The following is a 17445-nucleotide window of genomic DNA, read 5'->3' as shown; positions in this document are numbered from 1 at the left end:
GTGTAAGAGCTCTAGAGATGACTGGGGAGGTAAAGTGTTTACCTTGCAAGCTTGAGGACCTGAATTTCATCGACCCACATGAAAAGTCGGTTGTGGTAGAGTATGCTTACAGTCCTAGCATTTTGGGGGCAGGCAGAGTCAAATGGATCCTTAGGGACTCTGGCCAGACAGAGGTGCTATGAGGGTGCTAATCAGTGTACCCTAACAGACGTTGTTCAAAAACAAAGCAAAAAAGTAGAGAATGCCTGAGGGAATACCTGAAGTTGTCCTGTGGCCTCCATAAACACACACACACACACACACACACACACACACACACACACACACACACACGGGATGAGGGAAAACAATGCATACTGTGGTAGTTCAGACCACCTGAATGTCCCTAGTAACCAGGATTGCTGTTGACCATTGGGGTAAGAAGACCTTTGGTCTGTAAGTACCTTCAGCTGGTAGTACTCCTTAAGCAAAAGCTTTTCATTCATTGGTTTGAGCTAAGGTCTTGAAATATGACATTTGGACTCCATTAAACTATCGCTAAGCTAAGAGTATAGATTAGGGGTAGAGCACTTCCCTAATACACAGGAGGCCTTGTTTCCAACCCAAGCATCACAAAAGGAAATTAATTCTTCCTTCTTCAGGGATTTAATTCACCCTCTTCAAGAGGACCAAGTTTGAGCAAAAACAGGAGCCTCTCATTTAAGAACCAGTAACTGCAGTCTTTACTGAAATTTGGTATCTACTATAAACTCCACAAGGTGGCTAGTTCTCTTCCTACGTTATCTTCCTCCACCTCAAATAAGTGATACGGAGCCACATCTGCAGATGGGAGGATCATTTCAAAGCCTCCCGTTCAATCTTCAGCTTCTGGAGCAACAGTGTGTGCTTTAAGGCTCCTGAGAAATGACGCTGGTCAGTTCTTAGACCACATTTGTTTTTCCTTTTCTCACTTATGGAAGAAATACCAAGCATTTCTAAAGGAATAGGTTCAGTCCCCACTTGTATGTCCTATCAAGAGTCCCGATGCAGGGGGCTGGGGAGATGGTTGCATTTGTAAAGTACTCACTGAGCAAGCAAGACCCAAGTTACATCCCCCCCATCCACGTACTCAGTCATCATGGCAGCTGGCAAGTGGAGACAGGTGGATCCCCTGGATCACTGGCTAGCCAGCCTAGCCAGTTGGTGAGTTCCAGATTCAGCTAGAGACTCTCTCAAAAAATAATGTGGGAAGCGATTAAGGAAGACATCCAGCATTGACCTCTGGCCTGCACAGGCTTGGGCACACTCATGTATATCACACACACATGTGTAACACACACAGAGAAAGATAGACAGACAGACAGACAGACAGACAGACACACACACACACACACACACACACACACAGAGACTTGAATCAAGTAAGGGGGTTCAGAAAATGCCACTCCCAAATGTGCTCCCTTGGAATTTCTGGTTTAGGGTCTGTAGGGCCCAGAAAATGCAGGTACAGTTCTCTCCAAGCTTCCTTCACCTTCTAACAAAGATCCTCTGGGGCCTGTCCCAGGAATGTCATCATACAGGAAAGGATGAAGGCCATGTCACAGCAGAGAAGGCTGGGGTCAACCCCCCACCTAGACATAATGGGCACAGGTCTTACCTTCTGGGACCCATAAATCATCATCTGTCCCCTAAACTGCTTGCAATCTCTCGCCTTTCTCTAGAAAGAGAGATAGGCATTTCCAAAACTCACTGGGTACTCAGGAATTTGCTTTTCTTCAAGGCTCTGAGGATATTCTTAATGTAGTCCTTCCTTCTGTTAACCTTTCTACTCTGTTTAGTTCATACTCAGTTACTGACCTTTTAGACAGTAAGAGTTTCTACTGTCCTATACAAAGAAGAAACCAAGTGACCTCATATATATATATGTGTGTGTGTGTATGTGTGTGTGTGTGTGTGTGTGTGTGTATCTATGTGTGCATATGGTTCATGTACAGGTGTGTGTCTGTGTCTGTGTCTGTACATGCATATGGTTCACATACAGGTGTGTGTGTCTGTGTGTGTGTGTGTATGTGTGTGTGTGTGTGTGTGTGTGTGTGTCTGTGTGCACGTGGTTTGTGTGCAAGAATGTTCATGAATGTGGAGGCCAGAGGACACCCACAGGTGTCATTCCTCAGGCACTTTTCACCTTGTGTTTTGACACAAGTCTCTCACTGACCTGGGCTAACCATTTAGACAAGGCTGGCTGGTTAGCAAGTTCCGGGGATCTGCCCGTCTCTGCCTCCCCAGTGGCGGGATCACAAATGCAGAGTACCATACCCAGCCTCCTTTTTCATGGATTCTGGGCATTGAACCCAGGGCCGTATTCTTGAAAGGCACGGATTTGACCCGCTGCGCCACCTACCCAGCCCTTATTGCTTTTTCTCTTAATAACCAGCTCTTTTTGCTTCACAGTCTTTCGAAGGCAACAACAACTATGACACCCCCGAGCTGCGGACGTTCTCTCCTCTCTCCACGCGCTTCATCAGGATCTACCCTGAGAGAGCCACACACAGCGGGCTTGGCCTGAGGATGGAGCTTCTGGGCTGTGAAGTGGAAGGTGACTACAGTTCCCAAGGCCCCCTTTCCTCCCTCCCTCTCTACTTACATCCTCACTCATCTCTGCCTCTGAGGTGCTGAGGTAAAGCTGCCACCCTCTCCCCCGAGTGAACGGTAGCTCCACACCTGGCAGCCAGTGAGATCTGGCACCCCCTCATGCCACAGAGCATCCAAGTTTTGCCTCAGTAGTCTGCACTGCTTTCTTTCTTTGGAGTCTAGAAGATTGTCTCTCTTGAGTGTGTGTGTGTGTGTGTGTGTGTGTGTGTGTGTGTGTGTGTGTGTTAGGGAGATGGCTCAGTTGGTTGGTAAAATGCTTGCCACACAAAGCATGAAGGCCTGAGTTCAATCCTCAGAATCCACATTTAAAAAAAAAAAAAAATTGCTGGGTGTGGTAGTGCTCGTTTGTATTCCTAGCACTGGAGAGGTAGAGAAAGGCAAATCCATCCCAGGCTAGCGAGAGACCCCGTCTCAAAAACAAAGGTGGATAACATCTGCGGAACAAAAGTCAAGGTTGACCTCTGGCTTCCACATGTATGTATACACATGCACACCTCCACACACAGGAACATCCACATACAAAAATATTAAGGTGAAACATACAGAACAAAAAATTCATTTTGCTTATTCATTTTTGAGATTCAGATCCCACTATACTCTAAATTGGCCTCAAGTTTGTGATCCTCCTGTCTCAGCATCCCAGCTAGCTGAGACTATGATACGTGCCACCATTTTAAAATGAATAAGCCAGTGTTTTTGAGCGTACCCACAGTTTTCTTGTCTCTGCCATCTCTCTTGGGTTCTGAAATATTTCCATTGCGGTTCAGTGAAGCCCTCTGCCCACTATGCTGCCTCTCACTCTGTCCACTTCTTAAAACCCTTCGCCAACTCCTTTGGCTTCTAAGGGTGGAGGAGTCATCAAGATGGCCCAGAGGGAGAATCACTTTTGCTATGGCAAGACTTGCAACCTAAATTCAATCCCTGGAACTTTCTATAGAGGAGAGAATTGACCCATGAAAGTTGACCTCTGGTCTCCACATGTATGCACTTGCTCACATAGTCATCTGCACTCACACACATACACCACACATGCACAAATAACAAAGTCAAAATTATTAAAATAAAAATAAATATGTGTACAGGTCTGTCCCATCCAAATTTCTGTCTGTGCTATTGACTACTGTCCTGCTCCATTTGACAGAGGGATGTCAAGATATCTTGGATTGATTCCTTAGGCTGCTGGGAAGAAAGAAAGTTTAACCTGTGATAAAGTATCTGATCCTATGGTGAAGTCTGCTGAAGGACATTCCCTCATTTCTCAGATTATCATATGAAGGTCACGTGAAGGACAAATTTCAGACCCAAAATCTTACCAGGGACGGAGGTGCTGAGTGATCTGAGCTGGTTATTGTACCATTTGTTGCTTGATGCAATGGAATTCCCATCTGCCTTAGATCTGGGTATAAATGAGTAACCTTACACCAGCTTTTCCTCCTCATAGAGGTCCTTCTCTGGGTTACCCAGAAGAACGGCTGCTGTTGGTGCCCAGATGTTAATCAACTGAGCACATGCTCGAAGTTGTTGTGAAGAAGGCTTTTTAATATCACCTTCCTCAGGTTTCAAAATTATGTGTGTGTTGAGCTACCCAAACATAATTACATTCCTGAGCACATTAAATGCCGTAGAACTTTCTCTATGCACCATAGGATTTTAGGCTATCAATCACCACACTGCTGAGTAATTCATAGCTACTCTTTGATATAGATTTAAAATCAAGTTGTGACTCCCACCCTACCCATGCTTGTGGCTTCCAAATCTGTAGTCTTAATCTTCCGACACTATCACTGCAGACAAACAGTCACATGTCAGGGATCAAGCAAATGACAAAGAAACAGTTAGCAATCTTGACCAAGTATAAAATGTGCTCATTCAGCGTTCTGAGAAGGGCGGTCCTCTGGGAAAGGGGAGGTGGTACCCGGAGGCAGGTGTTTCACCCTGATCCTGGACGGACCTGTGATTTAGAGGGTGGGATGAATGGGGGTTGCGAACATTGAGCCTTATGGCAGTTTGCCAGTTTCAGCTGCAGAGTGAGTAAGGTTAGGGGACATACAAGCACTGCCTTGAACCAAGGTAAAGAAAAGCCATCTGGGAAACATAATGCCACTGCTTCTTAATGCACATGGCAAGGGGGAGCCCTTCTATGCCCGAGGCCCCTTCTCAGGCTTTATCAAGTGAGCACTGGGGCCAAGCTTCTTGGTGGTGTCTGAAGGGCTCTTGGGGAGAGGATGGGGTCCAGTCCAGCCTTGAAGGACTCTCTAGCCTATTTCGTGCTCAAGCTTCTTTTTAACCACAGTTGGAGATCCCCAGAAGACTTTCAGACAGGGAAACTGAGGCATGAAAATGAGTCACCTCTTACTTTTTGTAATGGAACCTAGGTGCCACCTTGGACCACTTCCAGTATGAAGCCTCTCCTTGTAAGCATGATTAGCAATGAGGACACGTCCACAGAATGAGCAGAGCCTAAAGGTCTTAAACGTTGCAGGTTATCAAGGACTGTGCACGCTGAGGGACAATACTATACAAATGGCCAGGCGTTCTGCTGACCCAGGGATGGCAGTGAATAGAGCCAGGGGTGTGTGTACATTAGGTAGGAGTGTGCATGGATGTGTGTTCAGATGAGTGTGTGTGTGTGTGTGTGTGTGTGTGTGTGTAAAACACTGGCTATTAAGAAAAAAACGTAGTAAGTGCTGGGTAGATGGCACAGAGGGTAAAATCCTTGCCTTTTAAGAGTAAGGCCCTGGGTTCAATTTCTAGAATCCATCCAGAAGAAAGTTTGCATGGTGGTATATATTTGTGATCCTACCACTGGGAAGGCAGAGATAGGCAGATCCCAGGAACTCACTAACCAACTAGTTTCACAAAGTCCAGGAGATGGGCCCAAACAGCAAATGTCATCTGTTCATGGTGATTTCCTAGCTATTATTAGATTCGGGGCTTTGGAGCACTGGAAACTCAGTTCTGCCTCTACATTTCTCTTAACGCTGCTCACTCCTTAGGCACAGTGACAGTGTTGAGTTCCTCCCAGTAAAGCAACTGTAACTGGCGCATTCCTCCCGGCCAGGGCTGGAGAGGAGCCTCCCCCGCCACCCCCTTACCTGTCCCCAGCATCTCATACGGTTCTCTCCCATTAAGAGACTTGACCCTTATCTCTTGTCCTGTAACGTGAAATACAATCCCCCAAACTGTAAAATATTAAACAGATTGTAGAAATGAGTAACAGGCTGGGGGAAAAAATGGACTGAACCAAATTTAAAGGACTTCAAAAGCAGTCTTTGATTAATGCTGGCTACTTTTCAACCACAAACTCCGAGATCCAGGAGGCCCAGCCAGCAGTGGAATGCAATCCCACTGGAGACCAGACAAAGTGAGCTGACCTCAGGCCACAGGAGACAGCTCACAGACCTGCCTGGGACAGAGGGCCCCAGGTGGAGCGCTGCTTAGAGAGAAACAGAACAACCTGTGAGCAAAGATAGCGCCATGCCAAGTGTGAGCTGACGCTCCTTTGTGCAGAAAAAAACAATGGTATAGACAGCAAACTAGTCAATACTGAGACCATAATAGAATTTGTGGGCGTGGCTTCTTAGTACTTCAGGAATAAAAGGGAACGTGGTGTCTTCTCTGGCGCGGGGGTTCTTGACTGCAGAGTTATGAACAAATATCCGGGAGACTTGAGAGGCTTGCAGGAAATAAATGTTTATATAGATAACTATGTTTTGACTGCCCCTGCAGCCAAAGCTACTCAGCAGGTAGGGATCAAACACCCAAACCCAGCAGCCCCTCATTCATGTTGTAAAATTCAGGGGTGTTTAGCTTCCCACGGGAGAGGCAGAGCATGGCCCTGGCCTCCACACTATGCTCTAGAGTGCGCTGCACGAGCATATCGGAAGCTTAATAATGCTTTTCAGAAGTGTGAGAAGTAATACTCGGATCTTGTTTCAGTGCCCACAGCTGGACCAACCACACCTATTGGGAACCCAGTGGATGAGTGTGACGATGACCAGGCCAACTGCCACAGCGGCACAGGTGATGACTTCCAGCTCACAGGTGCAGAGCCCCACCTCATCCCACCATTGTGTCCTGTCCGTCTGTGTCCTGGTCTTCTGTGTGTCTGCTTGTCGCTCAGAGTGGTGGGTGGCAGGGTACTGGCAGGGCCACTGAAGAATGGAAACCCACAGGTGGCTTGCCACCCCCCATGTGGCTTCATTTCCTCCCGCCACCCACGTCAACAAGTCACTCCTAGTAGCTGTGGCTGTTTTCAGAGCTGAGCATGTCAAGTTCATCTTCAGGCAGCCCCTCCCGCTGTACCGTGCACAGCACCCATGCCCGCTGTACCGTGCACAGCACCCATCCCCAACCACACGCTATAAAGCGTTCGCTTTCCTCTCCTAATGAGGACAAAATTGTTTGAGTGGAGACTTTACCCAACAAATTGATTAAATTAGACTTCTAATTTCAATGCAGCTTTTAAGTTAGGATTTTGCAAATTGTTTTGTATTGAAATTTACTAAGGCGGAATTACCTATGACTTCACATCAGCCCTGGCTGGCAGGTTCATCAGATGGGGATATACAGGAGCCTCAGGGTCTATCTGGTGTTACTCTCACACCATCCAAAACCATAAAATCTATAAAGAAACCTTTCTTTCCACTTAGACTGGCAGAGGGAATTAAACAAATAGGGAAATGGGATTGCCCACTTGAAAACTGGGCAGGGCACTGAAATTCACACCCTATTTCTGCAAAAGGTATAACAGGATCTTTAAGACTAACTGGAACAGAAAACTCTGACAATTGTTTTGTGTTGTGTATGCGTGTGTTTGTGTGTGCATGCACATGTGTGTGCTTGTGAAAGTCAGAAACTGACATTGGATGTCCTCTTCAATTTGTTCCTTATTTTTGGAAACCCCCCCCGACCCAGTTTGGCTAGACTGGCTGACCACTGAGGTCTAGGGAGTTACTTGTCTCTACCTACCTCACACTAGGGCTACAGATGTGTACTTCGGCTCCTAACTTTGTGTTTAAAAAAAGCCTGGCTTTGCTTTTTATTGCATCCGATATAAAAACCAACTGCACTGAATTTAAACAGACAAGGACATTCATGGGCCATAGAGACCCAAACCCTTCCCTCTTAGACATGTGGGTGGAGCCTGGGCACATGTTTGTTTGGGGGTCTGCAGAGTTGTGCTGGGCCTTTATGCATACTCCCGCTTGGAAAATGTTAATGGCAATAACAAATGCCAGGAGGCACCAGGTCAGGAGAGCATCTGTAGTGTTGTGGGGCAGGCAGTCTACAATACAGGCAGCCTGTTGATGCCTGGTCTACTGTGGTGGCTGTGTTTGCTTTGGAGACTGAGAAGGCAGGCTAGCCCTGATATCCATCTCACAACACACACATGGCACAGTTGTGCTTGAGTTTAGTGACCACAGAATGACAGGTGAGAATGGATTCAGCTTTGTCCCGGCCAACTTGTGTTGTTCACTGCCTCTCAGGAACACAGAGGATGGGGACCCCTCTGGGCCAAAGAGAGAAAAGTCGGCACTGACATAGGAAGAGGTCTGGCCCTTAGTGAGCAACACGGCCAGCTGCTAGAGGCCAGAGCAAGAAGAGCAGGTTCAGGCTATTGTCCTTTACACAGACACAGGTTGATGTTGCAAAATAGAGATGCCTGTGGACCTGACTTGCCCTCAGTAGGTGACCGGTGGGTGGGACCTGTCATCACCTCTTTCACTTCTGCTTTTCCTCTGGGCTTCCTGCACCTAACTTTTTATATGGGCACTAGGGATCAAACTCGGGTCCTTGGGCTTATGCAGCAAGTACTTTGCTGAACTGTCTTCCCAAGCGCTTGACCAGAGCCCCCGTAATGAATTTTCATAAGCAAAGTTGACGGTGTTATCATGCAATTTCCTAATACTGCAAGGCTAATGGCTGAACCCATTCAAGCAAAAATTTAGGGACTGTCCCTTGGTTCATTTCCAATTACATCAAAGCCTCTCCTCTGCAAGAGGGAAAGAGTTCCAGGCTCCCAGGTAAAACGCAAGGTTAAAGGGGGAAAAAAATCAACCCAGAAATGTAGCACAGCTGACCAGAATTTTTATATTTAAGTCCCACCCCCCTTGAAACTGTCACCCTCCAGATTTCAAAGACTTATCACACGGCTGTGGACTGGAAATGGAAATTCTATACATAAGTAGCCACAAGCCACAAAATGTTTGTCCACTTAATGCAGAGACATTTTTATGTCAGATAACAAGTTCTGGGGCCAACATAGAAAACAGAGTTCCATCCCCAAGCCAGGCCCCATACAACCTTCCCAGAGTCGCCTGCAAGCAGGCCACCCCAAGCCTTAGGGTTCTGTGGGCCCCAACACAGCCTCAGCAATGTCCCTCATGAAAAGGAGGCATTCCAGAATCACAGTACACCCTTTTCAATTGCCCTCTGTGGAGGGTTCTTATCCTTATGAGCCCGAGGGTAGTCAGTTAATATTGATTAGAAACAAAGGTTCAGATTTACTCCCCATCTCCGAACAAACGGCCTTCTCATTTTTACGTTAGTTCATGACTGAGCCAACTGAAACCAGAGCCTTTGAATGAATAGGGCAAGCCTGTTAGCCTGGAGCAAAGCGCAGATGAGGCAAGCCTTGCACCCCAGAAAATGTGTCATTCAGAGTGGAAACAGTGACAGCCCTTGAGAGGACAAGGTTTTGTTTCACCTACAGTGGTGAAATGGTTTCTTTAGGAGAGAGAAAAAAAATCTTTCCTAATTTTTTTTAAAGTTACCATGGCATGAAAGAAAATAGTTATTTTCTTAGGCTAGTATGTCTCAACAATTCTAAAAATCTATGCCCATTAGTAAGAACCTCAGGGGCTGATCATGCCCGGCCCACAGCCCATCAAGAACACATGGTCTTGTTCATTCTCATGCTTGATTTTCATTGGTTATGTTGAATATAGTATATTGGTCAAAATTAAAAGTATATGTGTGTGAGAGTGTGAAGGAGTGTGTTGTTTTCCTGGAAAAGGCAATGTTCACATAACATCATTTTCATGAATCCAACTAACCACACTGACCCGAGTACCTTTCATCTGTAAAACACTGACCCGCCGAGCTCACACCTGCTCCAAGCAACTTTCTACATACAAAAGGCATGCCTCCTGAACTCATACCAGACCCAAGTAACTCTGCATGTGAAACACAGATGGACACAGACACACGCACACACACACAGACACACGCACACACTCAGACACACATACACACACACACACACACACACACACATCCTGCGCTCACCTGACCCAAGTACCTCTAATACTCTAGAGTCAGCATATACTCACATTACCCTTTTGGCTAATTGTGACAGACTTTATGACTAGAGCTATATAAACTTTGGTGTCCGGTGTAATAAAACCTGGGAGGCGGGGAACGTTCTCACTTGAACTCCAAGAGCCGGGTGTGTAGAAACAGGGTTGAATCTCTCTTCAGCAATGCTCATTCCCTCGGTACATTCAGAGTCTCCTCTCATTTTTCTCCTGGGGTAACATATTCAGGTATAGAGGGAACCAAATACTCCAGCCAAATGCTATCACTCGCAAATGAGGCTGTGCCCCCAGCAGGCATTGGAAAGCGTGTGTCTCTATGCTTTCTGGCCAAAGTTAAGATTCACTCCCTAAAGTTGCTGAAGTGCAAACCCTTTTGAAAGGCAGTGGGAGGTGAAATTTCACCTTGAGCCACATGGCCCCAACAGTGGAATTCAACTTCCAGCCTGTTACAAAACTGATCGTGCGTATCAGATATGAAAGCGTGTGTTCACCTTGAATCTCTCTCCTCTCAGACTACTGGGGACAGTATGCTAATGTATTCTGGCCTCCCTCCAATCCTGCCATCAGAAACTCACCTTCTTAACTCTCAGTGTGCAGAATCCCTTCTTTCTGGTGCCTACCTTATGGAGGCCATGCGTATGCGACTCTCCTACCTTATCGAGGCCATGCATATCTGACCCTTCTTCGGCACTTTCGCTCAGGGAATGGGACGAGGTAGTGCAAAGGATTAGCTCAGAAACTGCTAGATGTTCCGGAAGTAAAAACATTTTGGCTCTCTAATGCATGCCAGCACACTAATGTGAGCTCTGGTCTGTGGGGCTGTAGGAAAGGACAGGCCTGTGTAGAGATTATCACAGATCTGTATGAACTGAGGGCGCTCAGCAGAGCGCAACTGCAGCACCTTAGAAGCGCGTGCAGAACCCCCTGCAATAAGTCTCTGCCCTCCCCACCATGCCTCTATCCTGAGTAGATCAGTGCTTAGACTCTGGCATAAAGATCACTTCCTCAGGACTAGGGAGATAGCTTAGCAGACAATGCGCTTACACAGTCATGAGGACCTGAGCTCGGATCCTTGGTCCATGTAAAAAGTCAGGTGTGTACCAGTAATGCCCGTGGCAGAGAGTCAGAGACAGGAGCCCCTGGACTCATTGGCCAGTCAGTTCAGCTCTGGGATCAGTGAGAGGCCCTGTCTCAGAAATAAAATGGAGGAATCTGGAGAGGGCCCAGTGGTTAGGAGCTTGTATAAAATCTGAGTTTGGGTGCCAGCACCGTGTCAGGCAACTTACAACTGTCTGTAACTCCAGCTCTAGGGAATCTAGGGGATCCAATGCCCTCTGGGCTCCAAAACACACATACACACACACACACACACGCACACGCACACGCACACGCACACGCACACATGCATGCATGCACACACATGGGCAGACACACATGTATTTAAAATACACGTAACTTAAAATAGAGTGGAGAACAATTGAAGAAGACACGTAATGTTGGCCTCTGGCTTCCACACACTGTGTGTGTATGTGTGTGTGTGTGTGTGTGTGTGTGTGTGTGTGTACTAATATAGATGATCCATTCCCTGCTGTGGTGATACACTAGAGGAGACTGGCTCCCTTAAGCTCCTGAGTAAAAAGCAACACACCGCTTGTTTCCCAGGCCCACGGAGTCAAACACTCATCTGAGAAGCGCTGGGAAATAATTTATTTCAAGGCCCTTTCTCCCAGATATTCCGTTCCCACTAGGTCCCAGAGGGGCCGAGCAGAGAGGAAACTGCAATGAGTAATCAAGGTTCTTCCTGTGGTCGGGCGAGTTTGAGAACACTGCCAGGGGCCTGGGGGTAGTCAGTAAAGTGCTTGCTACACAAGAGTCAATAGTGGCATGTGCTTGTCACCCCAGCATTAAGGAAGCAGAGACAGGAGGATGCCTGGGACTTGATAGCTAGCCACCCTAGCCTAACCAGCAAGCCCCTGGGTCTCAGTGACAGACCCCACCTCAATAACCCAAGGTAAGAAGGACGTCTGATATTAGCATCTTGCTTTCATGGGCTCCTTCACACACAAGTATACATATTCATGTATCCTCGTATGCAAGCACCCCCACCCATACAGACACACACACAGGCAGGCACACACACACAGAGAGACTTAGAACAGCCTAGAGTGGTGATAAGTGGGGATGGCAAAGCAGCCATGCAGAAGAGAAGTTAAATTCTGCAAAAGGCTACAGCCCTTTCCCCTGACAGAGATTTCCAAAAAAGTCCCAGGCTGAATCAAAGCTAACAGTATTTCTGCAGTCACTGTCCCATTCCTGAGTCCCTTGGGACTGTGAAGAAATGTTTATCCCCTTTGCCTTCACAAACCTTCCACCACTTCTCCAAACCATATTCTAAGCAGAATGTTTGTTCTTGGAAAAAAACAAACAGCTATGCCAGAGGAAAGAATGAAAAAGGGAGAGAACCACAGTCATCCACTTCAAACCTTCAGTTTTAAAAATACCTTGCGGGGACTGACCTCATGACTTCCCTGAGGGCACACTTCTCAAACGCTGGGAACTATTTGAAGCTTCAAGGTGTAGGTCAAGTTTAATACTTCAGTCAGTGAGGACTGTTAGCGGCCCTGGCCTTTCACTGTTGAAACTGAATGTCACATTTAGCCTTAGAGCAAAGTCCCCAACTCCCCATGCCTTCTGGATACTTTATGAGGAAATGTGCCAGGATATATGGCACACTTGAAAATTGCTACAAGAGACCTCACTACCACCACTAAAAAAGAGAGAAAAAGAGCAATGCATTTGCTAATCAGCCCAATTTAACAGTTCCTGTGTGTTTGTGTGTGTGTGTGTGTGTGTGTGTGTGTGTGTACATGCAAGAATGTGATATTATACACCATAAATAACAAACAATGTTTATTTGTTGATTTTCAGAAGTTTAAAAAACAAATGTGTGAGGTTTAAAAAAAAAAAAGGTAATGCTGCCAGGCGGTGGTGGTGCATGCTTTTAATCCCAGCAGTCGGGAGGCAGAGCCAGGTGGATCTCTGTGAGTTTGAGGCCAGCCTGGTCTACAGAGCAAGATCCAGAACAGGCACCAAACTACACAGAGAAACCTTGTCTCGAAAAACCAAAAAAAAAAAAAAAAAAAAGTAATACTGTTAGAGCTAGGACAATGAATCAGTTGGTAAATGGCTTCCCCACATGCCTGAGGGCCTGAAGTTAGCCCTTAAAGCCCGCCCCCCCCCCACACAAAAAAAAAAAAAAACTGAGCATGATAGCAACAAGCTTGCAGCCCAGTGTTAGGGGAGTGGATCCCTGGGACTCACTAGCCAGCCAGCCTAGCCTACTTGGGTGACCCTGTTTCAAAGGAGGTAAGTGACATTTCTGAGCATGTCACCTCGGGTTGTCCTCTGGCATCCACATGCACATACCCCTGCACACTTACCCAAATGAATCTGAATCTGCACACATATGTAAACATACACAACATGTGCATAAAAACTCAAATAAAACAGTTTGATGGTAATGTTGTTTGAATCAGATATTGTGGGAGACCAAGTATCAGTCAAACGTGGTTGATCTTGGCAGGAACTAAAGCAAGAATTTTCTATGGGGAATGTATCAATACGTGAGCTTGTAACATTATCCACCCTTACCTCTGTTTTCTTATTTTGGTATGCTATTGCTCTTATTTTTCAGGAGGCACCACTGTCCTGGCCACAGAGAAGCCAACCATTGTAGACAGCACCATCCAACCAGGTATACCAGATGTCTAGTTTCATACACACACACACACACACACACACACACACACACACACACACACCCCTTTCCACTTCCAAACAACATCACTGAGCTTTCTGGTTTCAGTTGCTCTAAAGGCCTAGGAAAGATGCCCAGGCATCCGGTCTGAAGGAAAGCTGTAAAAAGCCACATGCCTTTGGTCGGTCCTCAGTAAGCGCCAGTGAGCAAGATTCCCTTCCTCATCAGTCATTGCTGAATGACAAGTCCCAGCTACCCCCTAGGGAACTGAGCGACATACTTTGTTTAATTGCAGCACAGCTCTGATGTGGCCTGTGTTTGCAAACTGGAAGAAGGAAATCCCACCAGCCACAGCCTAGCTATTTATTTTCATCACCATTCTGCAAAATCAGGAGGCGCAAAGTTTGTCTGCTGGGCCTGCCGCAGAGTTGGCAGTTTTACAACAGCCCTTCCAGTGGGTGTGCCACGAGCCAGGGTGCAGGAAACCAAGGTTTACACTGTGCCTGGGCACAGAATCACCCTGGGAGCAGCCCCCTTATCCTTAGCTCAGAGGAAAACCCAAGGACTCTGCACACCCAGCAGTGCGGGTTATCAAAGGCTGCCCTCTTTTGTTTTCTGTTAGTATTCTGTGACATTCTTCCCCGCAGACTCCCATGAAGGGAAGCACTTGTATAAGCAACCAGAGTTTTTTTTAAAAAAATACTTTGGAGTTAATCATTAGAGGAAGGTGAGAGAGGTCAGCTTTCCAGATTCTTCCATTTCCTTTATTGAAGTTCACTCAGCCTTGGCCCCGGCAGTCATTTATTAATGGACCGTGTGGTGTGTATCAATGTTTCCTCCGTACTGACTGCAGGAGAGAGGACTAGAAAGGACTGCCCTAATTAGCATGCTTCCTTAAAGGCCATTGTCACCGTTGACCCGATTAAATGGCAAGGCAAACTCCTTCTGTGGAACTTTCCCCTAGTTTTCTGGCACTTAGACTGACCAAATGCTTGCTCCCATGTAGCCTAACACCGCTCAAACATGAGACAGAGGAATAGTCACCTAAATCCCCCAAATGCTATATTCCTGCACACACCTTTCCAGGATATAATTTGGCTTTGGGGGCTATAGCCTAGGATATTGCTAGGCTCTGAACCCAGGACCTAGAAGCCCTAAGATGCTAGGTCTGTCCACCTCAAGAGGTCACTCAAATAAACAAGAGATGGCGACAAACAAAAAATGACAGAGTGGGAAGAGGAACCAAGAGGTCCAGGGACACTCAACTCCATCTTAGCAATTCTGACATGAGATTTATGTTTAAATAGAGGGCAAGAGGTATGCCGTCAGCCCTGGGTGAAATCTTCCCAGAGACGAGTTTCCCCCTCCCGATGGCCCAGGCATGAGCCATCCTCCTCCCAGCATAAGATTTATGGAGAAATTCCAATATTGTTTTAATAGTCTGATGACACAGGAAGGGCACCAGTGTCTCCTTGCAAATATTTTGCTCTTACCAGGCCGTTACAAGGAGGAAGGCCCTGGTCTGCATGTCCTGAGGCAGGCTTCTCTGAGTGGGGCTGTGGGACTGTGGCTCTCAACATGCTGTCTTTGGAATGAGACAGAGTGAATAGTGGGGTTCTGATGATGCCATGTGTGTTTTAACTGCTCTTCTGGTTCCTTCTCTTGCTGGAAGTGATTAGAGTTCCTCTGCAGTAGCTCCCTGGCTTCATTCATCTCTCTTCTCGCCTATCAAAAGAGCATAGGTATCTCAATGGAAGTGAAGGTCATGGTGACCAGACCACATGTGGTTTTGATAACACATTTGCTTTCTATGGGACCTCTGGGTCATTCTTATGAAGGCCTTACAAACAGGGGCCTGTCGGTCCTCTCCCAGGGTCTGCCAAGGTCAGAGGACAGGAGTCCAGAGTATGAATCAGTAGGACTTGTGGCTACCACCATCTAAACAAGACTGGTTCAAACAGCCCATCAGACTATTTATTCCATTGTCTGAGTTAGGAATCTGGTCTTCACCTCCTCAGTGGAAGATGATGAACTGTGTGACCTTTGGAAGATATCTGTTCATTAGAACGTTCTGGTTAGGTCACTGCATAGGCTTCATGGGGACTGAAAGTACTTCCAACCAGAGGTCCAGCTCAAGGTTAGGTTGATCACACCTAAACCTTGCTGCATACAGGCTTTCCATGCTTCCCAGGTAACAGCAGCAGCAGAGAGACCCCAAGGCTTTGTCAAAAATTCTGTTTTCCTGAGCAGTTACAGCCTAAAAAGAATCTTAAGATTCTGTTTTAAGGGCTGAGGGGATATCTCAGTGAGTAAATGCAAGCATGAGAACCTGAGTTCAATGGCCACACAGAAAGCAGGGTACATGGCGCATTCATGGAGGTGGAGATGGGCAGGTTTTAGTGACCCAATCCTAACAGATCTAGCCCTACTTGGCAAGTTCCAAACCCCCATGAAAGCCTATCACAAAAAAACAAGATGGGTGGTACCTGAGGAATGGCATCTGAGGTTGACCTCTGACACACACACAGATATACACAAATGCATGAACACATGCACACACACACAGAGAGAGACTTCATCTTGAGGATTTTTATCAATATAATAAGCTCAGCGGGAATACAATATCCATATATTGCCTAGGTTGTCATCAGAGGCATAAAAGCCTATTGATGCTTGGACAGAAAGCGCCAAGACACCCCCCTGTTTAATGCAGTTCTCTCTGCAAAGGACTTTCACCCTTTGAGGGTCTCCCCACATCCCCACAGCAGCTCACAGTGGGTTGGTGACCTATGATTGTGTGCGCTTCCATACCTCACTTGCTTGGACTTTAGGACCAGCGGATGACTAAGCAGAGATCGTACTAGACAGGATCCTTGACTCGAAAATGAAGCCCTTGCTTACATCCTGTGCTAATGACTCAACTGTGGGCAAGATCGTTTCGGTAGCGCAGCTGGCACTGGCTCACAGAGGCCATAAATTTGTTTTAAGTTCGGAAGATTGTTTCCTGCTATTTTTAAGAAGGGATTTAGTCCAATTATTACTACTGAATTTAATGAGAACTGTGCACAACTCCAGGGCCTGGGTAATAATTGAAATCTTGGCTGTCAGTGTCCCTGTGTGTCTGTGTGTCTTTCCTCCACTTTACTTTCTCATCTTCCCCTCCCCTCCCCCTTTTCGCCTTCTTTCCTAATCCTCTGCAGTTTTCTTTTGTCTTCTACAAATGTCTGCTGATAATTTTAATGTTGAGTCACCCTTTTGTCCAGGCTTGAGTTGTCAACACTGAGCTACACGCTTCACAATTCCCCTGTTCCCTGAAATGCATTGACTTTTCTAAATGAATAAGATAGCCATATGTCATCAAAACAAGACAAGGAGATGGGGTCCAATACAATGTAAAAGTTAAATTCTGGGGCTGGCCAGGCTACTAGATGTTAAAGGCGGACCACTATCCATTGAGGAGAATATTAACTCGAGGAACAACTTACTCCTTGTCATGGTCACTGCTAAAATGCTTTATGATGTCTTCAGACATCATATGTTATCCAACATAATGCACAGTGTGGATTTCTGGACCAGAGAGCAAATTTTATGTGCTAGCAAAGTGGATGGAACCAAAGCCATGTGGGTTGTGAAGGCTCTCTGCCCTCTTGCATATCTTACAAAGCAAACTGAAGCAGAAAAGTTAAACCCTCACGCTTTTACATGGACGTTTCCTACCATGAGGTTACACAACAGTAC

At 46.5% G+C, this 17445-nt stretch overlaps 1 protein-coding gene across 2 annotated transcripts in view; it reads left to right on the top strand.

Moving 5' to 3' along the window:
- Nrp1 (neuropilin 1) overlaps positions 1-17445 on the top strand; it is a 153931-nt gene that overhangs the window by 122770 nt on the left and 13716 nt on the right. The window contains exons 10-12 of one of the 2 annotated variants that reach the window (XM_059263782.1): positions 2431-2575; positions 6571-6654; positions 13645-13704. In XM_059263782.1, the coding sequence (XP_059119765.1) occupies positions 2431-2575; positions 6571-6654; positions 13645-13704 (289 nt within the window). Of the gene's footprint in view, positions 1-2430; positions 2576-6570; positions 6676-13644; positions 13705-17445 lie in introns of both variants that reach the window. The other variant, XM_059263780.1, reaches the window with a different exon arrangement.

The sequence above is a fragment of the Peromyscus eremicus genome, chromosome 5 (genome assembly GCF_949786415.1).
Source record: "Peromyscus eremicus chromosome 5, PerEre_H2_v1, whole genome shotgun sequence".
NCBI lineage: Eukaryota > Metazoa > Chordata > Mammalia > Rodentia > Cricetidae > Peromyscus > Peromyscus eremicus.
Note: the sequence above shows the minus strand (reverse complement) of the source record. Positions and strands in the feature narration are given on the sequence as shown.